Source organism: Garra rufa, chromosome 5 (genome assembly GCF_049309525.1).
Source record: "Garra rufa chromosome 5, GarRuf1.0, whole genome shotgun sequence".
Taxonomy (NCBI): domain Eukaryota; kingdom Metazoa; phylum Chordata; class Actinopteri; order Cypriniformes; family Cyprinidae; genus Garra; species Garra rufa.
Genome location: NC_133365.1, coordinates 25305153 through 25330917, shown reverse-complemented (window position 1 = coordinate 25330917; position 25765 = coordinate 25305153). Strand labels below are relative to the sequence as shown.

Here is a 25765-nt window from a genome sequence, read left to right as displayed (position 1 = left end):
CATCTTCAGCTGTTTTTAAATGGAAATCTACTCTGCAGGGCTACTTTAAGTTTGTCACTTAGAATGCAAAAGCAACATTGTATAATTTAAAAATAAATGTCTGGAGAGTTCATCAAGTTCTGAACTGAAATGTGAACAATAATATATTGTGTATGATGATATAGTGACAATGACAAATTGTAGTTCCAGATTGTATTCAATAGTTCTCTCGGCTGCTTGTCTATTTGATCTCTTTCCGCTTTTATGAAGGCTTTTTTTGTTTTGTTTCACCTGTGTGAGTGATTATTTTTTGGAATGTGTGCATAATGTGAACAGTCCCTGTGCAGTACATTTCTGTACATGATAGTAGAAGAAGTACAAATGAGCCCAGAGTTACAAATAAGTACAGATTTCCCACTTAAGACTTTGGCCTTGGTAATTTTTTTTTTTTGTTGTGAAAGTGTGTAAGCTGTAAATTTTAATAAAAGTATAACAATATTTACTACTTCAGTATCAATTTTTGGATATTTCAATTATCCAAATCCAGTGTTGGGGAGTAACGCATAACAAGTAACGCGAGTTACGTAATCACATTACTTTTTTCAAGTAACTAGTAAAGTAACACATTACTTTTTAATTTACAAAGAAAATATTTGTTACTTTTTTTTTAAATAACGCGAGTTACTCTTTTTTATTATTATTATTGATTGAAAGCTCTCCTGTAACCGTGTTGAGAGAAATCAGGAGTAAGATGTTACTTTAGTTCTAGAATAAATGTGAACTGATGCAAACCTGCAATAATTAAATATGTAAAAAAAGGCAAATATCCTTTATGTATTTAATCCCATTTTATTATTCAGTGTCATATGATGCTGACCTTCGATGATCCAATTCAACCATACTAATAAGCGAAAATTACTCAAGATAAACCAACATTTGTTCTTCTTTATTGCTAAAGAGTGTTGAACTTTCTTCTTCTGCATTCTACTGTACAGACTTGAATTTACTTTTCTTTTAGGCTGAGGGTTTTAGTGTGAAAGGTGCATGGAAGCCCAAAAAAATTAAAGAGGTACTTGCGATATTTTATCTCACAATTTCTCATATCTCATTTAAACTCGCAATTCAGACTTTTTTCTCAGAATTGTGAGATATAAACTCACAATTGTGAGTTATAAAGTCAGAATTGCAAGATACAAAGTCAGAATTGCGGGATAGAATCTCACAATCCTGATTTAATACCTCGGAATTGCGAGTTTATCACGCAATTGCGACTTTATTTCTCAGACTTGCGTGCAATAAAGTCACAATTCTAATTTTAACTCGCAATTGGGACTTTTTATCTCACGGTTATGACTTTTTTTTTTTCATTTCTCATGTTTCTCATATAAACTCGCAATTCAGACTTTTTTATCACAATTGCGAGTATGCAGTTCTGAAATTTTTTGCAAGACTTATAAAGTCCAAAAAATAGACAGATTTGTTCACTCGCAATTGCGAGTTTATCACAATTCTGACTTTTTTCTCGCAATTCTGACTTCATAACTTGCAATTGCGACTTTTTATCTAACAATTCTGACTTTTTTTTCTCGCAATTGCAAGTTTGTATCACGCAATACTAACTTTATTTCTCAGAATTGTGAGTTAATATCTTGCAATTCTGAGAAAAAAAGTCAGAATTGCCAGTTTGAATCATCTGTGATTTAAAATTGTGAGATAAAAAGTCGTAATAACCTTTTTTAGTTTAAAAAAAGTTTTATATTAAAAACAAACAAGCAAGCCCTACCTAGAAAGTAAGGTAAAAGTAACATAATGCATTACTTTTCATAAAACGTAACTGAGTAATGTGATCAGTTACTTTTTAGGGAGTAAGGCAGTATTGTAATGCATTACTTTTAAAATTCATTACTTTCATAAACTTTTCCCAACACTGTCCAAATCCAGATTCTACTTGCCCCATGTTTGATTGTTCCTCCTTATACATTTACATTCAAATACTTATATTTGATGCTTATATTTGAATGTAATTAAAAACCTGCACTGTAAGAATAAATAAATAATTTACTTTACTTTACTTATTTTAAATAAAGTAAATAAATTATTTTATTACATTTAAAATGTGCTTTTCAAAGAACTGGACAGTGTTGTTTTGTAGTTTCGTAAGGTATCAGAATATCATAGGTATCATAATATTACATAAAATAGCACTAATAACACAACTGCTCAGATATGATTTAAATTTATTGATTTACTCTGCAATATGACATACATCTCAATCTCAATATGCTCTGCTGGAAAAGGCCTCTGGATCAAAGTTCATCTTTTCATATTGTTCAATAGAATTTCAGTCTAAGGATCAACAACCAGGTACACATGCAGTGATACAGTCACACACATAACCTCTCATATGTCCACACACACACACACACACACACACACACACACACACACACACACACACACACACACACACACACACACACACACACTTGCACACTTAATTTTTAATATTGTGCTTTACAGCAATCTTTTAAGTCCCTTTATTTTAGTTCCCAAACCTAGCAGGAAGAACTTGGGAGACCTAACAGCATGTAAACACAAACAATCACACACAAACCTATACACATACACACTCTCACACACTGACACAAGAGGAGTTCAAAAGTAGACAGAGCAGTCACAATGAACATGAAAACCTCTGAAACAGCATGCTCTTAGGATTTGACAGATCTTTGATTGTGGCAACTATTTGTACCTTTATACATGGTAAACACTCAAAGAGACATCAAAGTTCTGAAACATCTAGGACTGATTTTAGTGTTGTGAGCACAAGAACATCTAATGCATCACTATGGCTTGATTCTTAAAGGTGAAGTGTGTCATTCCAGCGCCTCTAGTGGCTCCAAACTGAATTGCAACAATAAATTGATTACATTTACATTTCAGAAAAATGCGCAGTGCTTTCCTATCCAAACCTCATTGGTTGATTGGTTGCTTTCTAGCTCAATCAATACAAAAAATATCAATTTTCTGACATGAGTGCTCGTTTGGAAAAGTAATAGCACACCTTTTCACAAAAGCTTCAATATTTGAGGTATAATTCAAGACTGCTGATTAATATTTAAAGATAGTGGTTAGTAATATTTCCAGAATAAAAATCACATTAAGTTTCTCCATTAAAGAGTTTCAATATCTTCTAAAGTACCATAAAGACATGTAAACCATTAAAGACAGATCTGCTAAGAGCTACAAGGTTGTTGATCAATGCAGTATATGCTTTTGTTAAACCCATGAACCTTTTTGTCATGTATAACGATAGAATTCCTGATTCCTGGTGGTTTGGTTCGTGGCTTAAACCTCTTTAACAAAGACTTGAAATATGAGTGGATAAATTACTTCCATAACCAAGGCTGCTGAAAAATTGAGCAGGCACTGTTGCACTCGAGCACTGGGTTTCACAAATGTTCTCAAGCTGTCCGTTGTGGCAATATCCACTATTGGCTGAGCCAGAGATGCATGAAATAATGTTTTGAAAGAGCCACAAAAGTCTACATTGTTCAGGAAGTCAACCTAGGCTTAGAGAAAGCATTTTAGCATAACACACTTGACATTTAAGAACTACAAATGATTTCTCCCTGCTGATTTTGAACTGGTACATATAAAGTGATATGAGGTGTTGTTTAAATTTAAACCTGACTTATATTGTTTCTGACAAAGACAATAATTACCTAATGCTCTATTTTCTGTTTCCCCAAGTCATCAATTTATCATGACAGGGTAGACAGTTTAGCATTAGTGCTAACAGGGTGCTACGCATTGTCTTTGTGTTGAGAATAACCTTGCATGCACTAATATTAACACAGAGCATTTAAAGTGACAGGATTTTGCCCTTGTACATGCTCCAATTAGAAAAAAAAAACCTGACGGTGAAAATTATGAGCCTAAAGGGGAAAAGTACAACTTGATATTATTGCTAAAATGCCTCTCATGCATAATTCAAGTAACAAGAGAAACTTCTGCAAGACGATAAGAGACGAAGAATGATTCAAGCATTGCGCTGGTTTAAGCTACTGTTCTGTGAGAAGAATTATTACATTTGAGGTGATTTGTGTTAAAGAACATGTGGTGCTGCACTATTCATCCCAGCACTGTGAGATACCAAAGCACAAAAATACCCTTTTCTCTTATTTTATGCGATTATTGCATCCACATCAGTGTGCAATCATTACAATTTGAAATACTGAGAACCATTGCAGACATACAGTATTGTTCTTGCACCAACGGCCAACGACTCTTATGAACTGCTCGCATTGGGTTGAGCTCTGAAACAAATTAAAAAAAAAGTCACTCATTATTAATTATTATATTACTACTTAGTATAAAAAGTAAGAAAATTAACTGAATATACTTTAAAGTCTACATGAAACAAAATTCACAACATTTTTTTTTCTGTAATATAATGTATTTCCAGGTGAACTTAGATTTAAAGAAGTATTTTCTGCTCATCAAGGCTGTTTATTTGATTAAAAATACAGAAAAAAACTGTTACATTGTGAAATATCATTGCAAGTTAAAAAAGTGGTTTTCTATTTTAATATACTTTAAAATAGAATTTATTCCTGTGATGCAAAGCTAAATTTTCAGCATCATTACTCCAGTCTTCAGTGTCACATGATCCTTCAGAAATCATAATATGCTGATTTATTATTATCTAAGTTGGCAACAGTTGTGTTAAATATTTTTTTGGAACCATTAAAAAGGAAAAGTTAAAAACGAACAGCATTTATTTAAAATAGAAATCTTTTGTAACAATATACACTACCGTTCAAAGGTCAGTATATTTTTCTTTCTTTCTTTCTTTCAAAGTAATCAATACTTTTATTCAGCAAGGATGTCATATATTGATAAAAAAAAAAAGTGATAGTAAAGACAATAAGTTAGTAAATGCCCTTCTTTTAAACGTTTTATTCATCAAAGAATCCTGAAAAAAAAACTGATAATAAATCAGCATATTAGGATGATTTCTGAAGGAGCATGTGACACTTAAGACTAAAGTATGGCTGATGAAAGCTCACCTTTGCATCACAGAAATATATTTTATTTTAAAGGATATTCAAATAGAAAACTGTTATTTTAAAGTGCAATAATATTTCATAATGTTACTGTTTTTTGTGAATTTTTGATCAAATAAATGAAACGTTTCATCAAATAAATGGAAGAGACTTAAATGGTAAATAAATGGTAAAAATCTTATGGATTCCAAGCTTTTGAACAGCAGTTAAAATTTAATTTAATTTAATTTAATTTAATTTAATTTAATTTAATTTAATTTAATTTAATTTAATTTAATTTAATTTAATTTAATTTAATTTATGTCATTCCTTAGCAGAACAGAACAAGAAATGACCATGTCAGTTTGCTGTCGATTATTTTTCATATTGTGGCTCAAGTTCACCATTAAGAGCATCTTGCATTGTTGCATTATTGTCAACAATTAGTTTTTTATTGTCATCATTACTTCTTGGTGATGTCAGCAGAAAGTTATAGTTTATGGAATTTTTAAATGGAAAAATTCTAAAGTTTTTTGGGGGGAGGGGGGTGTAGCAATGGATGAATCGTGTAGCATGAGGAACAAATAAAAAGGGTTTGTTGTGATTTCATGTTGACTTTAAAAACTGCTTTTTATGCTGAAATGGCTATTTATGATTAAGAGATCTTACATTGATTCTTGTGGAATCTCACTTCCTTGGAGAAAGCTGCTGATTCTTCATTAACATATGAAAAAGATAAGCATGTTCATATAGTAAGAACTTGGTATTACAGTAAGACATAAAAAAAGACTCAAATGTCTCAAACATAATCTTTAATACTCACCTAGAGCTCTCTGCTGCTTCCCGTAACTCCTCATCCAGTCTAGAGAAATTGAATATAAATGTGGAATATTTAAAACAATAAAAATAACACTTTACTCTGATTTTATATTAATAAATGATATAATTCAATATTTATATTCATTTATACTTCACATTTAGATTTTCTGGTAAAGCATATGAACCACAATCGTTGCTCTTCACCCCAGTGTTTTAAATGTCTGTTCCCATAGAAACGTCTTCACAGGTTTTAAATTATTGAGTCACAACTCCTGTACAGATTCTCATAAACACCTCTTCATCAGCTACAGCTGTCAGCGATCGTCTTGCTTTCTCACAATCTATGTGTGCAGCTGATCAGTGCCTTGAGTCTTCCGCTGTTAACTCTTGTATTGCACAGAGCAGTGCCCAAAATAGATTGCCATACATTTATATAGCCTATGTAAGTCACTTAAACGTGGCTTACCTGATGATGCACTCAGGTATGTGAACATACTCCATTGGGATGAGCTCCTCCAGTTCTGCTAAGCTGTTCACATACTTGATCTTACTGCTGAACTTTGAGCTGGAAACATTTATGAATCAATTTTGTTTAGTTTGTTTTATAAGAAAGAATAAAAGAAGTAAAGAAAAGAAATCCTGTCACCATACCTGATAAATGGTTTTGTGATGGCTAAAATTGTCCTAATGAACCATGATGGGTGAACAATGATGAAAGATTTTAAATTCTTTCTGAGCCTGAAAAAAGTGTAAACAACATAAGTCATTTTTTTTAAATATACTGTATATGTTGTGCATTGCACATAAAGTATCTCACAAAAGTGAGTACACCCCTCACATTTTAGCAACCATTTTAGTGTATCTTCTCAAGAGACAATACTATATAAATAAAACTTGGACATATTGTAGAGTAGTCAATGTGCAGCTTGTATAGCAGTAGATTTAGTGTCCCCTGAAAAGTATTCAACATACAGTCATTATTGTCAAAATAGCTGGCAACAAAAGTGAGTACACCCTAAGTGAACTTGCCCAAAGTGTCAATATTTTGTGTTAGCACCATTGTTATCTGGCACTGCCTTAATCATCCTGGCCATGGAATTGACCAGAGCTGCACAGGTTGTTGCTGGCATCCTCTTCCACTCCTCACAGAGCTTCTGAACGTTAGACACACAGTGCTTCTCCACCTTACGCTTGAGAATGCCCCACAGGTGCTTAATAGGGTTCAGTTCTGAAGACATACTTGGCCACCCCATCACCTTCACCTTCAGCTTCCTCAGCAAGGCAGTTGTCATCTTGTTGGTGTGTTTGGGGTCATTATCATGTTGGAAAACTTCCGTTCGGTCTAGTTTTTGGAGGGAAGGCATCATGTTCTGCTTCAGAATGTAAAGTGCATAATGGAATCAATGTTTCCCTCAATGAACTGCAGCTTCACAGTACCAGCACTCATGCAACCCCAGACCATGATGCTACCACCACCATGTTTGACTGTAGGCAAGAAACAATTTTCTTGGTACTCCTCACCAGGGCATTGCCACACATGCTGGACACCATCTGAGCCAAACAAGTTTATCTAAGTCTCATCAGACCACAGGTACCAGTAATTCATGCTCTTGGATAGGTTGTCTTCAGCAAACTGTTTGCAGGCTTTCTTGTGAGCCAGCTTCAGATGAGGCTTCCTTCTGGGACGACGCACTGGTCTGAGCACTGACAAGCTGACCTTCTACTTCTGCAACCTTTAAAGCAATGGCAGCATTCATGCATCTGTTTTTTGAAGCCAGGTTCTGCACCTGACCCACAGAATAAGTACTTACAGTAACTTCGTTGATCGACCCTTGCAAGGCCTATTCTGAATGGAACAAATCTTGGAAAACCTTTGTATGACCCTGACCACTGTAGTATAACTCGGTTTCAGGTTGTTACTAAACCTCTAATAGCCTTGGCCATCTTTGTGAAAAGCAACAATTTTAATTCTCAAATCCTTAGAGAGTTCTGCATGAGATGCCATGTTAAACATCCAGTGTTCAATATGAGAGAATTGTACTTAAAGTACCAAATTTTAACTGCTCTAATACAAGATACACAAGTTTGTATGGTCCTGTCAAGCAGACAAAAACATAAACATGATGAATAGGACATGTGGCTTTGCATGGTTAAACAACATACTGCTGTTATCACTTTACACATACTGAGTACACATACTGGTGTACTCACTTTTGTTGCCAGCTATTTTGACAATAATGGCTGTATGTTGGGTTATTTTCAGAGGACAGTAAATCTATACTGCTATACAAGCTGCACATTGACTGCTCTAAAATATATCCAAGTTGTATTGTCTCTTGAGAAGATATACTGTACTAAAATGGTTGCTGAAATGTAAGGGGTGTACTCACTTTGGTGAAAAACTGTATATATTTAACAGTTATATAATATATACCTCCTATCAATCATCTGGTAGCATCTCTTGAGCCAGTTGAGGCCAGGCATCCTCCGGTGTGGAGTGGCTCCATTCAGGTACACAATCATGTAGTCTTCTGCTACCATGAGCTCTAGTGTACTGATAACATACCTGAGGAGTAATTAACTTACATTTAGTGATTTATTTTAAATACAGCTAATATTATTCTATTTCAGGTCAGGATTAACAAGCCTTATGTAATAATTTGACATTAACTTCCCCAAAAAATCATGTCTCGTCTGACTGAACTCACAGGAAGAGGTTTTCCATGATCTCGTGATAGTCCTCTCGGTCACTGTCAGGGAGGAAACATGCAGCAAACACAATGATTGCATTTGCGCCATTGCCATAGTAGCCTGTGGGTAAAGAAAATAACGGTTTGGAAGGATTCCTGCAAAAAGTCACAGCAGTTTTATCATATAGGGTATATTCATTACTCAACACAATTTAAGGGCAGAATACAGGTTACCCTAATGAAAAGCAAGTAATTAATGGTATTAAATGTGCACTTGTAGTGTACTTCAAATCTTTTTTTTTTTTTTAAATGTAGTTGTAGGTAATATAATATTAGTTCAATAAAAGTCCTCTTAAATGTAAGAGAGTAAAACTGTTTCTTAACACGCTTATTTGTAACTGTAGTTTATTACTTTACTAAACTGCAACTTCATTGAAAATGTGTAATTACAAATATTTTTTAAATACATGACATACACATTTTAATACATGTTAAAGTATATTTTAGTATGTGATGAATGTTTGTAAGTACATTTAACCATACAGTAAATAATTATTAAAAAACAAAATGATGAATTATTTACATTAATTTGTTTAGAAATGCTTAATTCCAAATGAGGAATACAATAAGTTATTTATCATAAGGGAACAGTAACAGGAGAAGTGTTAGCAATACAAAGTTTCATTTAAAGATGTGCTTAAGTCCTACTTAATAGATCAAAAAAGCACACTTATGTTCAACTAATTGCATTTAATATAAATTTACATCTATAGTAATTTTCATTTATAAATCCAATGGAAATAATCTAATTAAGTGTCTGAAAACATTGGCACTTACACTACTGGTCAAAAGTTTGGGATCATTAAATTTTTCTTCTTCTTCTTCTTCTTCTTTTTTTTTTTTTGAAAGAAATTAATACTTTTATTCACCAAGGGTGTGTTAAATTGATAAAAAGTGATAGCAAATACTTACATTGTTAGAAAATATTTATATTTTGAATAAATGCTGTTCTTTTGAACTTTTTATTCATCAAATAATCCTGAAAAAAATATCACAATTTCTAAATAAATACTTTGCAGGGCAACTGTTGCAATATATAATCCAGTATAGATCCAATATAGATCATTCTAATAATAAATCAGTATATTAGAATGATTTCTGAAGGATCATGTGACACTTAAGACTGAAGTAATGGCTGATGAAAATTCAGCTTTGCATCACAGGAATAAATAAAATTTTAAAGTATATTACAATAGAAACCATTATTTTATATTGTAATAACATTTCACAATATTACAGTTTTTTTCTATATTTTTGATTAAATAAATGCAGCACTGATGAGCATAAGAGACTTTCTTTAGAAACATTACAACTCTTACTGACCCCAAACTTTTGAGCGGTAGTGTAAGTATTAGGTTACACTTTATTTTAAGGTGTCCTTGTTACAGTAATAGTAATTAACTACATGTATTTACTAGGGCTGTCCCCGAATAGTCGAAGATTCGATGCATCGATATGCGCAGCCTGATTCGACCACCGATCTCACAGTCGAATCTTCGCGGGTGAAACGAGCATCATACCATTTTGCCAATATGGGGGTGCTCAATGTCTAATTGCACACAGAACTACTGGTTTTGTACGGTTATATTAAGTTATATACAGCCTTTGATTATGATAATGCAGTAAAAACAAAAGTGAAAAGAAAGAAGCGTTCAATAAATATTTTTAACGTGTTTGTGAATAAATCCAACCACCCCTGTGACTAATTTAATTTTCACTTTCCCTGATGCATGACGAGATGAGGACCATCTTGACGGCAGGGATGGCGGCGATCACACCGAACGCGTTTTTGCAGTTGGAGGCGCCTCTTTTGAATGGTTTTCTGTTGGCAGTGAGCGTTCTGCACGCTGTTTATGCGCCCCCGGCGCCTCGCGTTTTCGCCGCCTGCTGCGCCTCGCGTTTTGCAGGAGCACTCTGAGCGCCTGAAGTTGAAAAAAAAAATCAACTCTGAGCGGAAAAACGCCCAACGTCATTCGCGTTCTTTTCCATTGTCCAATCGAATGAATGGAGAGGCGGGCCTTCTGTTGTGATGGCGAAAGTTTACCGTTGCTTAAGTCCGGAGGAGACTCCAAGAAATGGAGGAGAAACCTTTGGTGTCTATCGTGAGTAACCCGGAGCTGTATTATTTAGGGTTTCTGCTAATATGACAGTTTACTTAACAGCAAAAAACTAAGATTTTAGAGCGCTCGCGCTATAATCCTTTGAATTGACTGACAGGACAGCTGTTTTGGTCGTTGCTTAGCAACATAAAAAAACCGCAGCACACTGCTCTTTCATTAAAAGTCACCAAAAAAGGCAGTGCTGTGCGCCTCGCGTTTTTAGAACTAAAAGACGCGTTCTGTGTTTTTATTTAAACCTAAATAAGTTTGTCTGTCAGTTGGCAGGCAGTTTTGGTCGCTTATAAAATAAAATAAAAATAGTTTTACCCTCCTGCTGACTATAGTGTCGTGCCCCTCCCAACCCATTCACACACGCACATAAGATGATTCGACTATCGGTCGACTATAGAAAGATTCGAAAATTCTGATTCGACTATGAAAATTCATAGTCGGGGACAGCCCTAGTATTTACTATAGAGTTGGGTTAGGATTAGGGTTTGTCTTAGGGTTACTTGCATGCAATTATGCATAATTAATTGTTATTATAATAGTAAGTAACAAGAACACCTTAAAATACCACTTTTAAAAAATATTATATTAATATAAATTGTGTATGGTTGTTATAAATATGTTATTTCCGTAATAAGTACTCTTTTTCAAAGCTAAAGTGCTAAAATCCCATGCATAATGCACTTACAATAAAAAAAACATATTGGGCAAGTGTGCAAGACCACAAATTAGACCACAAAGTTATGTTAACTTAGGTTATGTCATGTTAATATAAAACTGATTTAGAATCGCTTACCAATCTTCTTTCTGCAAATAATCCTCAACTGGATGATATAGGTATTACAGCTCAATTATCAAACATTTTATTTAAAGGTCCATTTAGTCCCGCAACAAAAATAGTCGCTTCACAAATTTATACTTTTAAATACTTCATTGTAGTCGTTTCGTAGACTCCTATTGTAAGGACATGCACACATTACTTAATTGTTTTTGTACACTGTGCTAATCACTACACTCTTAAAAATAAAGGTGCTTTAAAAGGTTCTTCACAGCGATGCCATAAAAGAACCATTTTTGGTTCCACAAATGACCATTCAGTCAAAGGTTCTTTAAAGAACCATTTCTTTCTTATCTTTTTTATAATCTAAAGAACCTTCTTTCGCCAAAAAGAATCTTTGGTGAGACAGAAAGATTCTTCAGATGTTAAAGATTCTTTATGGAACCATTTTGACAAAAAAAAAGGTTCTTTTATGGCATCGTGAAGCACCTTTATTTTTAAGAGTGTAGATTCTACTTTATATTTAAAGGCACAATATGTAAGATTTTTTTATTAAAATATCCAAAAACCCTTAGAACAGTGTTATATATTTTGCTGACTTGTGTACTTAGATTATCCTAAATGTTTTGAAGAAGGTTTAAATCCAGTGAAATAAGCAATTTTAACTAGTGTAACGGACCCTGTCATTGCATCGCCTGCCAATGACGTATATATCACAGGCCCTCAATTTTTCCGGTTTTATTTTGCAGAAAACATGGAAATCCCAAAGATGCTGTAATTTATGTAGCATTATAACATAACTTTTTAACACACTCAAATGTATCTAGCACTGACGCCGATCCTGTGAAAAACATAGCGAAAAATATAAGACATTGGATTATAGCTTGTATGACTTTATTCTCTTTTTCATACTTTATTTGAGGCAGGTTTTGCCGTTATTTTAATGGCAAATGTGAGTGCATTATTGTAATACGAGAGGGTGCCAGTACAAATTTCTTAGCTTACTCTCCTATATAGAGATTGCATCAAACTTTGTCCTGTGTATTTACGAATAAGTGCTTATTGTGAAAAGGTATATATTAAATCATTTTATTTAGTGAAGCGCAGCTCTCATAGACTAAATAATGTATTAGTAGTTCGTGTGTTTCACTTCGCAAGATAAATTTTGTGTAGTGAATTTATCGAATGCACTATCCCACGAAGAATAAAAAAAGCCAGTATAATAAATTAGTAAGTAATGAGAATGAAATATTTGAAAATACAAAATTTGTTGTGCATGTTTATAACTTATCCCAGGTATTATTTAGTCGTGGGAACAGTGGTGAAAATGTGTTTTATATATATATATGGTATCGAGTATGATAAAACAGCTCTATAACTCTTAAAAATAAAGGTGCTTTAAAAAGGTTCTTCACAACGATGCCGTAGAAGAACCATTTTTTGGTTACACAAAGAACCATTCAGTTCAACCGAGGCTCTTTTAATAACCATCTCTTTCTTACCTTTTTATAATCTTCAGATGCTAACAGTTCTTTATGGAACCATTTTAAACAAAAAAAGATTTTCTATGGCATCGTAAAGCACCTTTATTTTTAAGACTGTACTTTATCCTACATACGCATGACTGGAAGAAGCAGTCGATGTGGCATAATAAAAGCTCCTCTGCTTTCGAGGCATGTATCGTGCTCGTCCTTCATTAGCAATCACATCCTCGTTTTGCTTTCATGACTTTTAGCCCCATGCTTCATACTACGGTGATCCTAATAAGTCTTTAATACAATAGCTCATTCATGAACATGATTTCGGCCCAAGTCAGATTGCATCGGCTGTGGGGATGAAGACAACAACTCCCATGATTCCACACCCAATCACTGCATCATCAAACTATGCAAATTGTTTCTTGTTTGTTTTAAATATGCGGCCTCTAGCGGCGAAAATGTACATATTGTGCCTTTAACCTAAAATGCGCTTTATATATTTTTTTTTAACTATTTTTTTTTGACATACCTCCATGGGATATGACTTTTTGGTAAGGTTCAATGCTCTTCATGTTGATGCGGTGCTCTTGCTCTCCAATAATGACAGTTCTCCAAAGTTTGGAGTCCTGCCGCTCCTCCTGAGCACTGTATGTTGGAATGGGCTCAACTGTTTCTTTTACAGAATCTCTCTGGGATGCTTGAGGCTCTGAAAATATTAGTAGATATTAGTAATCTCTTATTAATATTAAAACAATTGTTTGTTGTGTTATGTCCTACCTTCCCAGTCTATTTCATGGTCGGTATAATCTGCTTCATCAGGTGTGTCCAGATCATCCACATTTATGTCAAGGTCATCTGGTGTGTCAAAGAGGTCATCCTCACTTTGGTCCAATGATAGACTTATACGAGGAGCTGACAGCTTCTTTCTCTGAGAGGCCCCGCCCTCTTGGCCCTGCAGGGGCAGGGAGGTGGGTGGAGCTAGTGGAAATCAACAGACAATCAATAAACATTTAAAATACGATGCATCTATTCACTACACTATTTCAGATTGCTTCTTTTGAATATCGTGCCAGGATGGACAAGGAATCAGGAATGTGCCCAACTTCAGGAAATCATGTTTACACCTCTAATTCATAACAGTTACACACAGTTGGGGCATATTCTAGAAGTGTCAGTGTTTGTTAGTCTCACCTGGTCTACCCTCTGCCCCCTCAAAACTCATCTTGTGTTCATGAGTCTGGTCCATCCCCACATTGCCAGAAGGGGAACTATGAGAAACATATTACCATCATCATTATCATCACTCAAATCTTGTTTTTATGGAATATTTTCACATAGACTTCTAACTAAATGTAACAATAGCAATAATAATAATAATAATAATAATAATAATAATAATTATTATTATTATTATTATTATTATTATTATTATTATTATTATTATTATTAATTATTATTATTATTATTATTATTATTATTATTATTAATTATGGAGCACTTTTACATATGCTAGCAGTCAAAAGTTTGTGGACAGTAAGATTTTTAATATTTTTTAAAGAATTACCTCACCAAGCCTGCATTTATTTGATCCAAAAAACAGCAAAGGCACTAATATTGTGAAATATTTTTACTATTTAAAATAACGGTTTTGTATTTGGATATATTTTAAAATGTAACTTATTCCTGTGATCAAAGCTAAATTTTTAACATCATTACTCCAGTCGACAGTGTCACATGATCCTTCAGAAATCATTCTAATATGCTGATTTGCTGTTCAAGAAACATTGTTATGATTATTATTATCAATATTTAAAACAGTTCAGTATTTATTAATTTTTTTCAGGATTCTTTGATGAATAGAACAATCCAAAGATCAGCATTTATCTGAAATATAAAGCTTTTTTGGAGTATGTATTATTTATTTATTTATTTATTTAAGCAAGGATGCTTTAAATGTAAAAAAAAAAAAAAAAAATTTGATCAAAATTGATGATAAAGACATTATAATGTTACAAAAGATTTCTATTTCAGATAAATGCTGTTCGTTTGAACTTTCTATTCATCAAAGAATCCTAAAAAGTTCTAATATTTTTTGAACAGCAAATCAGAATATTATAATGATTCCTGAAGGATCATGTGACTAGAGTAATGATGCTAAAAATTCAGCTTTGAAATCACAGGAATAAATTACATTTTAAAATATATTCAAACAGAAAACTGTTCTTTTAAATAGCAAAAATATTTCTAAATTGTACTGTTTTTGCTCTACTTTGGATCAAATAAATGCAGGCTTGGTGAGCAGAAAATACTTTTTTTTTTAAACATTAAAAACTATCATAATTACAGTACTTTCATAACTAGACTTAGTTAAACGTGCTTTAGGAACAAATAATTAAAAATAACTACAACATCAATAATAATAATAATAATAATAAATTATGAATCACTTTTACTTAGACATCTAGTAGAATGTACAATAACAACAGCAGCAGCAGCAGCAACAACAACAATACTACTACCACTACTACTACTACTAATAATAATAATAAACAATCGATAGGTTTTACAGATTTAACCCACCCATGATAAAATTAGAGCTACAAAACAAGGACTCACAGACAAAAAGCAGTTTCAAATGAGTTTCAAGCTGAGTACATGTACTTAATACTGTGAATCCGGAAATTTTGCTTTTCAGTATGTTGTAATATCAGTCTTGCATTTGCTCCAGCTGCAATAAGCAACTGACTGTCAACAGGAAATGTCTGTACAGGCTAATCTTTTCAGCTCTAAAAATGAATCCATACCTTTCCTTTAACATCCCTATTTAGAATTTAGAGGGAGTGTGAATTCATGTGTGAATTTATGCATACACACAGAGAGCCACGTGAGGAGGGAAGCCTGTCTCGCTGGAGTGTCTACAATAAGCTGCCAGATGGTTGCTGGTTCTCAAACAGAGAATGTGTGTTGATGGAGAGAAAGAGAGTGGGTGAGGGTGAAAGTGGAAAGGTCTGTTGCTCTCTCCCTCCATCAAGACGTTGGATTAATCCATCCATCCATCCTCCACAGCAGGAAACAGGAAAAGTGGGCGGGCATTATGTCATCATCATCAACCCCTTCTTTTCTGCTCTCTCTCCCCTCTTCTTTGTGAATCACTCTTCCGCCTCAGTGTCCACACACATTCGCATTTACAAACATGCAATCGCACACACATAGGCAAATAAATGAGGCATACATGCAGAGCCATGAATTTGAATAATGACCAAAGCAGGTCAGCTGTGCACATAGGCTGAAACCTTATTACGATAAAACATGTGCCTGTATTCAACATGACAAACAATCATTTATGATCCATACGCAAACAAAAGCAGCTGCCCATGTCTTGCATCATAAAGGATGCTGATGCTAAACCTCTTCCGCTACCAAAGATGCATCACAAACAAATTCCCATCCCTCCCTCTTTCCCTTTCATCTCAATGCTTAGGGTTTCAAATAACAACATGCCTTCCTTCATCCCCTGATAGAATTACCCATAGTGCACTCACCACCACAGCTGAGGCACAGTTTTGTCTCCTGTCCTGGGTTTCAGATCATGGATGTGTGCCTGTATCTTTCAGCGTCAGGGATGCTCGGCTCACCCACTGCCGAGAGCCTCCACCATTTTGTGGTCATGTGACCCTGTCAAGCACCAAATAAGGGCGTGAGGCTGTTCTCTCCGCCCTGAGCTGGAGATACAAATGAGTGAGACTCAGCAGCAGCACTCCTGTGAGGATAAGTGAAGCTGATGGGTCTGACTGCACACAGGTGAACTGTGAGTGAGTCCGACTGTGCAGATGAGTAAAGAACCATGAATGAGGCTTGAGCATTTTCCCAGAGCCCATTAGAGCTGCTGGTGAGTCATCGGCAAGTGAGTTCATTGAATAAACTGGAGCCCTATACACTCTTAAAAATAAAGGTGCTTTGCGATGCCATAGAAGAACCTTTTTTGTCTAAATGGTTCCATAAAGAACCTTTAACATCTGAAGAACCTTTCTGTTTCACAAATGGTTCTTTGTGGCAAATAAGGTTCTTCAGATTATAAGATTATAAGGTAAGCAAAAAATGGTTCTTTAAAGAACCTTTGACTGAATGGTTCTATGTGAAACCAAAAATGGTTCTTCTATGGCATCGCTTGAAGAACCTTCTGAAGCACCTTTATTTTTAAGAGTGTAAACCTAATGTCCCCTTCTGAAAAAGTACACTTTAGCAAACTTTTAAAAAGTAGACTTATTAGGTAAATATTGCACTGTAATAGAATATACTTAGGTGCATACCTAATGTAATATTTTAAAACACTTAAGTAGTTTACATTTATCCCTGCTAAAAAAACAAAACAAAAAAAAAAAAAAACAGCTAAAACCAGCCTAAGGTGGTTGGCTGGTTTTAGCTGGTTGTCCAGCCTGGTCGTAGTTGGTCAGCAGGCTGGTTTTGGAGGGGTTAGGCTGCTTTTTTAACTAATCAAGCTAGGAGACCAGCTGGCCAACCAGCAAAAACCAGCTTGGCCAGGCTGGAAGCTAAAACCAGCTACTTCCATCTTAAACCAGCTAAGATTAGCCAACCAGTTTATGCTGGTTTTCGCTTATTTATTTATTTTTAACAGGGATATTAAATGCAAATAGCTGAACTTTTAAGTGCTTTTTTTACCCACCCAAGGAGGACTTAGTAAGTAGCCTAACACTATACGCAATTTTATAAGTTTATTGTCTCTGAAATTCAATGCTGATTTTGTATGTTTGCCCACTTACAAAGAAATAATTAGTCTGTAATTTTAATGGTAGGTTTATTTGAACAGTGAGAGACAGAATAACAACAAAAATTCCCCCACAAAAATGCATTTATGCATTGATTTGCATTTTAATAATTGAAATATTGAAGTATTTGATCCCCTATCAATCAGCAAGATTTCTGGTTCCCAGGTGTCTTTTATTCAGGTCACGAGCTGAGATTAGGAGCACTCTTTTAAAGGGAGTGCTCCTAATCTCAGTTTACTTCCTGTATAAAAGACACCTGTCCACAGAAACAATCAATCAATCAGATTCCAAACTCTCCACCATGGCAAAGACCTAAGATTGTAGACCTAAACAAGGCTGGAATGGGCTACAAGACAATTGCCAAGCAGCTTGGTGAGAAGGTGACAACAGTTGGTGCAATTATTTGCAAATGGAAGAAACACAAAATAACTGTCAATCTCCCTTGGTCTGGGGCTTCATGCAAGATATCACCTTGTGGAGTTTCAATGATCATGAGAACGGTGAGGAATCAGCCCAGAACTACAGGGGAGAATCTTGCCTATGATCTAAAGGCAGCTGGGACCACAGTCACCAAGAAAACAATTGGTAACACACTACGCCGTGAAGGACTGAAATCCTGCAGCACCCACAAGGTCCCCCTGCTCAAAAAAAGCACATGTACAGGCCCGTCTTAAGTTTGCCAATAAACATCTGAATGATTCAGAGGAGAACTGAGTGAAATTGTTGTGGTCAGATGAGACCAAAACCGAGCTCTTTGGCATCAACTCAACTCGCCATGTTTGAAGGAGGATTAGGCACACTTTTTTTCACAAAGGGTACTAATGGTAGCTGACAAATATTGTAATTTACTTTGTGTGTGTGTGTGTGTGTGTGTGTGTGTGTGTGTGTGTGTGTGTGTGTGTGTCACTAACTCTGCCAGTTACAAAATATTACTCGCATTTGGCTTCCAAACTCTGTAATAGCCTCCCAGATAACGTTCGGGGTTCAGACACACTCTCTATGTTTAAATCTAGATTGACATCCTGTGGTAACTAGGAACAAGTTTGCTACAAGTTTGATACACATAATCATGATCATGATTACATCTTTATTGATTTTAACATACATCTATGCCATATGTACATCAACTTGACATACAGTAGTCACCACTAGTAAGCTACTAAATATATTGTAGAAACCAAAATTTTTTGTACAGCTGCTTTGCAATGATTTGTATCGTGAAAAGCGCTATACAAATAAACTTGAATTGAATTTAATTGAATGTCAGCTTAATTTTTCACCCCAAAGTTAAAAGAAAAAAACTGCATAAAAAAAGCAAATAATATTCACATCATCAAAAAAAAAAAATGTGTGTAGAAGCATAAGGACCACTAAGATATTATGTGAGAAAATGTATTTGTTACTGTATTGTGACAAAATAATGATATTATAAAAAATTCTAATTGATATTATTATTATTGTTGTTACATCATGGTAGTATTGGTAGTAAATTAACCATTATGTCTGGACAGGATCAATCAAACTGTAATTAGAATGACTTTATGTTATGATTAATGTTAAGAAATATAAGGGAAAGTGTAAATTATGATGCTTTCCATTTCATATTTTCCACTACTTGTAACTTTTCCACAGTTCTACAGTACAACAGTGTAACTACTCATACATTATTTTTTTTTTTGTATTAAAATGATATTTAAAATATCAGCAATCTACCGTAACAGTTACAACCGTAACATGTCATCATTGTAATAAATAAACTTTATAAAGAAATAAAGAAAACTTTAGTACAGTTATGCAAACTTTTTGCATTTAATATGCTTTAGTAATGTTTTAGTATGTGGGTTAAAATTCTGTATGTGGTCTTTACCAAAACATTACTGTCACTACCAAAAATGTGCAGTCAAGACCAAAACAGGGGATGTTTTGTCAAAAATAAAGTATTTTAAATTATCAACTAAGAAGTTATGATAATGTTTGGTTCGATGTATATTCAAACCAATGAATCCTTACCTTGGAAGTCAATACGGTTAACTTTGTCTTTTACAAAGAAAGATTGGACTCAAAATACAACAAATCCCATAAATTACACTTGAAATATTGGTAAAATTGTAATTGCTATTGACTTACCTGTCAAACTTTTTAGTAAAAAAGAAAAATATATTTATGAGGAAGATGTAAGCAAAATCTTAATAAGTCAATATAACCTTTCTTATTAAGTTATATATTATTGTGTTTCGGTAGTGACAAATTATGGGAGAGGACAAATATTCCAAATCTTTCTGAAAATACAGTATTTACGATGACGCATTTTTCCACTTGATTATGTCGTAATAACAAGATCTTATGTTGTTTTAACGAAATCTTATGTTGTTTTAACAACTTTTCTCGTTAAACCAACATCTTTTCTCAAAATAACTGGATGTTTTCTTGTTAAAACAACATCTTTTCTCTCTGCCCTTGCTCGGCCCAGCATACGATGTCTGTACTTCAAGTCTTTCAAGCCAAACTTCTCTATGATATGGACGAGTCTGGCCGAGATCTGGGTACTTTCAGCGAGCTGTGCACTGCGACGGACCTGGCCTTGCGTGCTACCAAGGCAAAGGCTCACACGGTGGGGAAGGCCATGGCCAACTTGGTGTTTGCTGGAGCGCCACCTGTGGCTGAACCTTACGGAGATCAGGGACGCTGAGAAGATGGCTTTCCTCGATTCTCCGATCTTGCCAAAAGGTCTGTTCGGCCCCGCTGTGGACAGTTTCATGGAGCGTTTCACGGAGGCACAGAAGACGTCTCGCAAGCGCTGCACCACTTCCTGCCTAAACGTCCAAGGGCGGTGGCTGTTTCAAGTCGCCCAACAACAGCGTCCACCCTGCAGCCTGCAAAGCCGGTGCAGACTCAGCTCTCGCAAAAGCCGGAGCCTGGCCTACAACAGCGCCCCCAAACGGCCAGGAAGTATCCCTTTCCAGAGCGCCAAGGTCCCCGCCCTCACGTAGTACTGGAACCTGAACCTCAGAAACCATCCTGATATGCGTGCAGAGAGGAAGAGGAGGGTGCAAATTCTCGCAGACGCCGAAATCCCCTTAAAGAAAGCTTGCATTTGTTCCCTGTCACTTCGAATGCCTCTGAGTGGCAGAGGATTTCTGATCAGGCACGTCCTGCCAGGGCAGCGTGTGCCTCAAACTACCGCTGTGATAGCGGACCCACTTACTATAAAGAGCAAATCTCCTCTTCTTGCACCCACACATGTCATTGCGTCCCCTTCAGGCAATGTACTTTTGTAATAATGTCATTTCCAAAAATACTCTATGGTCGGCGAGCATGAAACATCAATAAAATTAGAACGTCTTGCCGCTCAGCTGTTGGCTTGGAAAGCCATTCCCGGTGTGTCAGATTGAGTTCTAAAAACTGTGGAACGAGGCTACTCGCTTCAGTTCGCTTGCAGGCCACCTTTGTCCAGAGGTGTCGTGCAGACTTTAGTACTGGACAATGAATCACATGTTCTTCGGGCCGAAGTGCAGACAATGCTTGAAAAGGGCGCCGTGGAAACGGTCCCCCTAGTGAACAGAGAGTCAGGCTTTTACAGCTGATAGGCCTTTTGGACTGTTATTTCCTCGCCCCAAAGAAAGACTCAGACTAATTCTTCTCATGCGACAGCCGTTCAGAATGTTGACTTTGAAACCGATCCTCGCACAAATTCGCCCCGAGGACAGGTTTCTGTCTATGAATCTGAAAGACGGGTACTTTCATATCCAGATAGCGCCCGGTCACAGACCGTTCTTGAGGTTCGCTTTCGAGGGAGTGGCCTATCAGTATGCAATCCTTCCTTTTGGACTGTCCCTGGCCCCCCGCACATTTACGACGTGCGTGGACGCGGCTCTTTCACCTCTGAGACAGATGGGAATTTGTGTACTGAACTACCTAGACGACTGGCTACTACTAGCCGACTCAGAACGCCAACTGATCGCTCACAGGTCGTTACTGCTCAACCACCTGGAGTGTTTAGGGTTGAAAATCAACCTGGCCAATAGTTGTTGGACTCCCAGACAACGAATTTCCTTTCTGGGTACAGTCATAGACTCAATCCAAATGTTGTGGGCACAGAAAAAACTCAATACGAGCGGTTCATGTGATTGAAACTAGGGAGCAGGTATGTTGTCGAGGAACAACATAGCCCTGGGAGAATGGAGGTTGCACCCTCTATCAGTTCAGAAAATCTGGTCAGTTTTCGGCAAGGCAGAGGTCGACCTCTTTGCTGCCAAAGACAACTGTCACTGCCCAACCTATTTTTGAAAGATACGGGATGCTCTGGCCCAGGTTATCAGGCGAGTCAGGGAAATGGGATGCTCTCTCCTCCTCGTGGCCCCCCTCTGGAGGAACCAGGTTTGGTTCCCAGAGATGGCTCAGTTGCTGTCCGCAGCACCGTGGCAGATACCACTGAGGAGAGACTTTCTCTCGCAAGCGCAGGGCAAGATTTGGCATCCCCAGCCAGAACTGTGGAGCCTTCATGTCTGGCCGCTCGACAGGAGTCTAATCAAGTCTACCTTTATTAGATTCCACAATCTGTACGTTCCTGCCTTGCAGGGGCGGGTTTTATCCGCTTAATTCCCTGCTTTAACCCCCCCTCTGGGTGGGTGGAGTTAGGTTAAGTAGACCTCATGCTGATGATACACTGGGCAACTTTTTGAGCAATGTTGCTGGGCAACTTTGGCAAATGTTGCCGTAAAGAGGCAGCCAGGTGTGATACAGAGCCCACAACAGATCTAAATTTTCCAGATAGGAATGTTTTACCCATTCTCAATGAGAAAGTGCCCAAGCAACATTGCTCAAAAAAAGTTGCCCGATAAAATTGCTCAAAAAGTTGTCCAGTGTATCATCAGCATCAGGTTACCCTCGGGTCTCTTGGTAGCTCTGGGGTGCGTTTCCCAAAAGCATCGTTAGCCAACTATGGTCGCAAGTTCCGTCATTACCAACATAGTTCAACGATTGGGTGTTTCCCAACACCATAGTTCAAACGAACATTCGCAAACAGCGTCACAAACTTACTTGGTTGGAACTACAGCTCTCGACCTGTGGTTAGAAGCATCGTTGCTTCTTAGTAACACATGTGGGCTTAATAAATTATGTTCTTGGTCACAGTTTGCAAGCTAACACGCAGTAAAATCTATATCCTCAATTTTATCTAAAAATAAATGCGTTTTACTCTATGTATTTTTGTGCGTCCTTTATAAGCGTTGTTTATGAATAGTGCGCATGTGCACAAATGCCTGAGGGAACCCCGGAGTGTGACGTAAGAGAGAACGCGCAATGAATCAAACATCAAATAAAGCGAAATGACAGGGAACAAAAATAGTAAATTAGTCATTAGGTTCCATGTTCAATATAGCTGCATTTTTGAGAGACCCTAATCAGTTAAATAGCAGAAGTTATTACTCGGTGACGTCATTAAAAACGGCCCTAAGTTGTTGAACTAATGTGGTTCAAACGACGGAGATGCGGCCGTGTTCGGGAAACACTCGTGACTAGTTAGTTCGTTTCCACAACGATGCATCGTACTATGGAGGTTAACCAGCGAGTTATGTCGTTGTACGGGAAACGCATCCCTGGTTACTCACGTAACCTCGGTTCCCTGAGATAAGGGAAAGAGCACTGCGTAAGCTGCTGTGCTAAAGTTGCACACAAATCGATGGCTGTCACTTCAGTCGTTTGATTCTGATGAAATGGTGCTTTTTGACGACTTATATAGCAGTCGGCTCCACAAATCAGGCTTCAGTATTGGAGTAAACCGGAGTTTCCCCATAAGCAGTCTCAGGGAACCGAGGTTATGTGAGTAACCAGAGCGTTTTAATGAGATAACTATGTTGTTTTAACGACATAACATCTTGTTATTACAAGAAAAGATGTAATTTTAACGAGAAAAGATGTCTTTAAAATGACGTAAGATCTCGTTATTATGACATAATTGAGTGGAAAAAATAATATGTGTGTGCCAGCAATGCATCACTGTAACATTAAAATACATTTAAAACAGTATATTTCTATTATTCGTCCTGCAGATCCTCGTTTATGTCAGGACTGTGTCGTTTTAACAACATATCTTGTTTTTCAAGAAAAGATGTCGTTTTAACGAAAGATGTCGTTTTAACAAGATAATTATGTTGTTTTAACAACTTAACATTTCGTTAATACGGGAAAGACGTCGTTTTAACGAGAAAAGATAACGCTAAAATGACATAAGATATCGTTATTACGAAATAATTGAGTGGAAAAAATAATATGTGTGTGGCAACAATGTGTCACTGTAATATATGAATTAACTGCAGTTACTAGAAATGTGTACCTTGGATATTGTACAATTTACATACATACAAAATTTGTGGAAAAAGACAAATTTTTTCAAGATGTTTTCAACTTCACTGTGCTTTATACTGTAAATAGAGCTTTACGCTCTCAGGTGATCATTAGCTTGATCAACCATAAAGATTCACTATGTTGGATCTGCCCTGTCTATGTGTCCATTAAACATATTACGCCTGAAACCACAAGGTAAAATGTACTCAAACCTATTACTATTATGATTTGTCATGTTCTATAATTTAAAATTCTCACAGTGTTGAGAGAACCGTGTTGTGTGTTCAGCTACTCACCAGCTTTCTGTTGCAAGTTTCTTGTACGTGTAAAAGGAAGCAATGGGAGGTGCTCTATGACCTCTTACTCAGAAAGTGTTTGGTCCAATGTTCATCACTACGGCAACTGTGCCACACCTGACATAATTAAGTGTAAAGTTATAAATCACAGCTGGAGTTACAGATTCACTCTTTAGCTCTGTCGAACAATCTCAACGGTCAAACACACACACATATGCACATTAAAATGCTTTTTGGATTCACAGTGAAAATCTTTTAATCATGATTATTTACAAATATTTAATACAGAACTGTAACATTGTGCACATGAACAGACTTCTGGTAGAAAAGGAATGGAATCTTGCTTATTATCTTGCTTACTCAGAGTCTAATTGCTACATTATTTATTCTGTCCACTTTTGTTACTAAAAATGTATAAATAATACAAGAAAATTTGTGTTAACACCAGCTGAGTTGCTATGTGATCACATATGACCATGACTCTGATGTCACTTTGAAGATCAGATCAATTGTCCAAAAAAAAAAAACATCTGAATGTTGATCTTATGATGTTTGTGATGTATTCCTGCAACAACATGTATATAATAAACAATTTTCCGTTGTTTTTGCTTGTCAAAAAGTAGGATGGCATGTTTAATCACTGCTTGACGGAATTAAGTCTTAAAATGCATTTGATATGCAATCAGTTTTATTTTGGCTCACTAACATTGTATTGCATAAATAAATAGAATTATAATGACATACTAAAGTGTGACATATCATTTTAGCTTCTACGTACAGAATCGCACTATAAGTTGTGACCATACATACAGTAGCCACACTAGAAATTGTAACTATACATAGAGTGAATACGTACTAATGTGTTTTAGGAACTAAAGACTAGAAACTATCTGGACTGAAGTATCATTCTTGTATCTATGTCAGTGGTAGAGAGACTATTTGAATAGCAAAGACAGTGGCTACAGTTGATTTGCATTGGATTCAAAGTCTGTATTTTATGCCAGCCTGTTATAATTCATATTTCATTCAAATCTTGTGTAGAAATAGAATACAATATGGCAGATATTTACTAAGATGGCCACATGAAGTGTCAATGAAAATGCAGCCTACCGTTTACTTCATACCACAAATTTAGGGTTTGTAGGTTTGAAGTTTATTAATAGGTTATGGATGGGAAGATGACAGGGCCATTTGATAATAATTATTGAATTGATTTTTGGGTTGTTCTATTCTATTCTATTCTATTCTATTCTATTCTATTCTATTCTATTCTTGCACACCTTGCAGAACCTTGCAGAACGTGCTAAATGTTAATTATTTTACCAAAATAAGAGGGATCATACAAAATGCATGTTATTGTTTATTTAGTACTGACCT

The 25765-nt window shown here is 36.0% G+C and overlaps 1 protein-coding gene across 2 annotated transcripts; it reads right to left on the bottom strand.

The window, feature by feature from the left end:
- Window positions 1-2199: 2199 nt before the first annotated feature.
- prune2 (prune homolog 2 with BCH domain) lies at window positions 2200-24426 on the bottom strand. 2 transcript variants are annotated; one of them, XM_073841077.1, is made up of 11 exons: window positions 24389-24426; window positions 14152-14228; window positions 13738-13938; window positions 13490-13666; window positions 8555-8657; window positions 8281-8412; window positions 6498-6584; window positions 6313-6411; window positions 5851-5889; window positions 5697-5741; window positions 2200-4298 (listed from the first exon to the last, which is right to left on the bottom strand). In XM_073841077.1, the coding sequence occupies exons 2-11, from the start codon at window positions 14204-14206 to the stop codon at window positions 4271-4273; spliced, it is 966 nt and encodes a 321-aa protein (XP_073697178.1). In that variant the 5' UTR covers window positions 14207-14228; window positions 24389-24426; the 3' UTR covers window positions 2200-4270. The 2 variants fall into 2 exon arrangements, with proteins under 2 accessions (XP_073697178.1, XP_073697177.1); XM_073841076.1 differs by lacking the exon at window positions 24389-24426 and adding an exon at window positions 16503-16652.
- Between the last annotated feature and the right edge of the window lie 1339 nt (window positions 24427-25765).

What these genes read in the sequence shown, in the direction of transcription:
- prune2 (XM_073841077.1), bottom strand. Translation starts at nt 14,206, where the DNA reads ATGGACCAGACTCATGAACACAAGATGAGTTTTGAGGGGGCAGAGGGT. An exon ending in GGGGGCAGAGGGTAGACCAG is followed by an intron (nt 13,939 to 14,151) that starts GTGAGACTAACA and finishes GATTTCCACTAG; the next exon opens with CTCCACCCACCTCCCTGCCC. An exon ending in TACCAGATGATTGATAGGAG is followed by an intron (nt 6,585 to 8,280) that starts GTATATATTATA and finishes CACTTTTTTCAG; the next exon opens with GCTCAGAAAGAATTTAAAAT.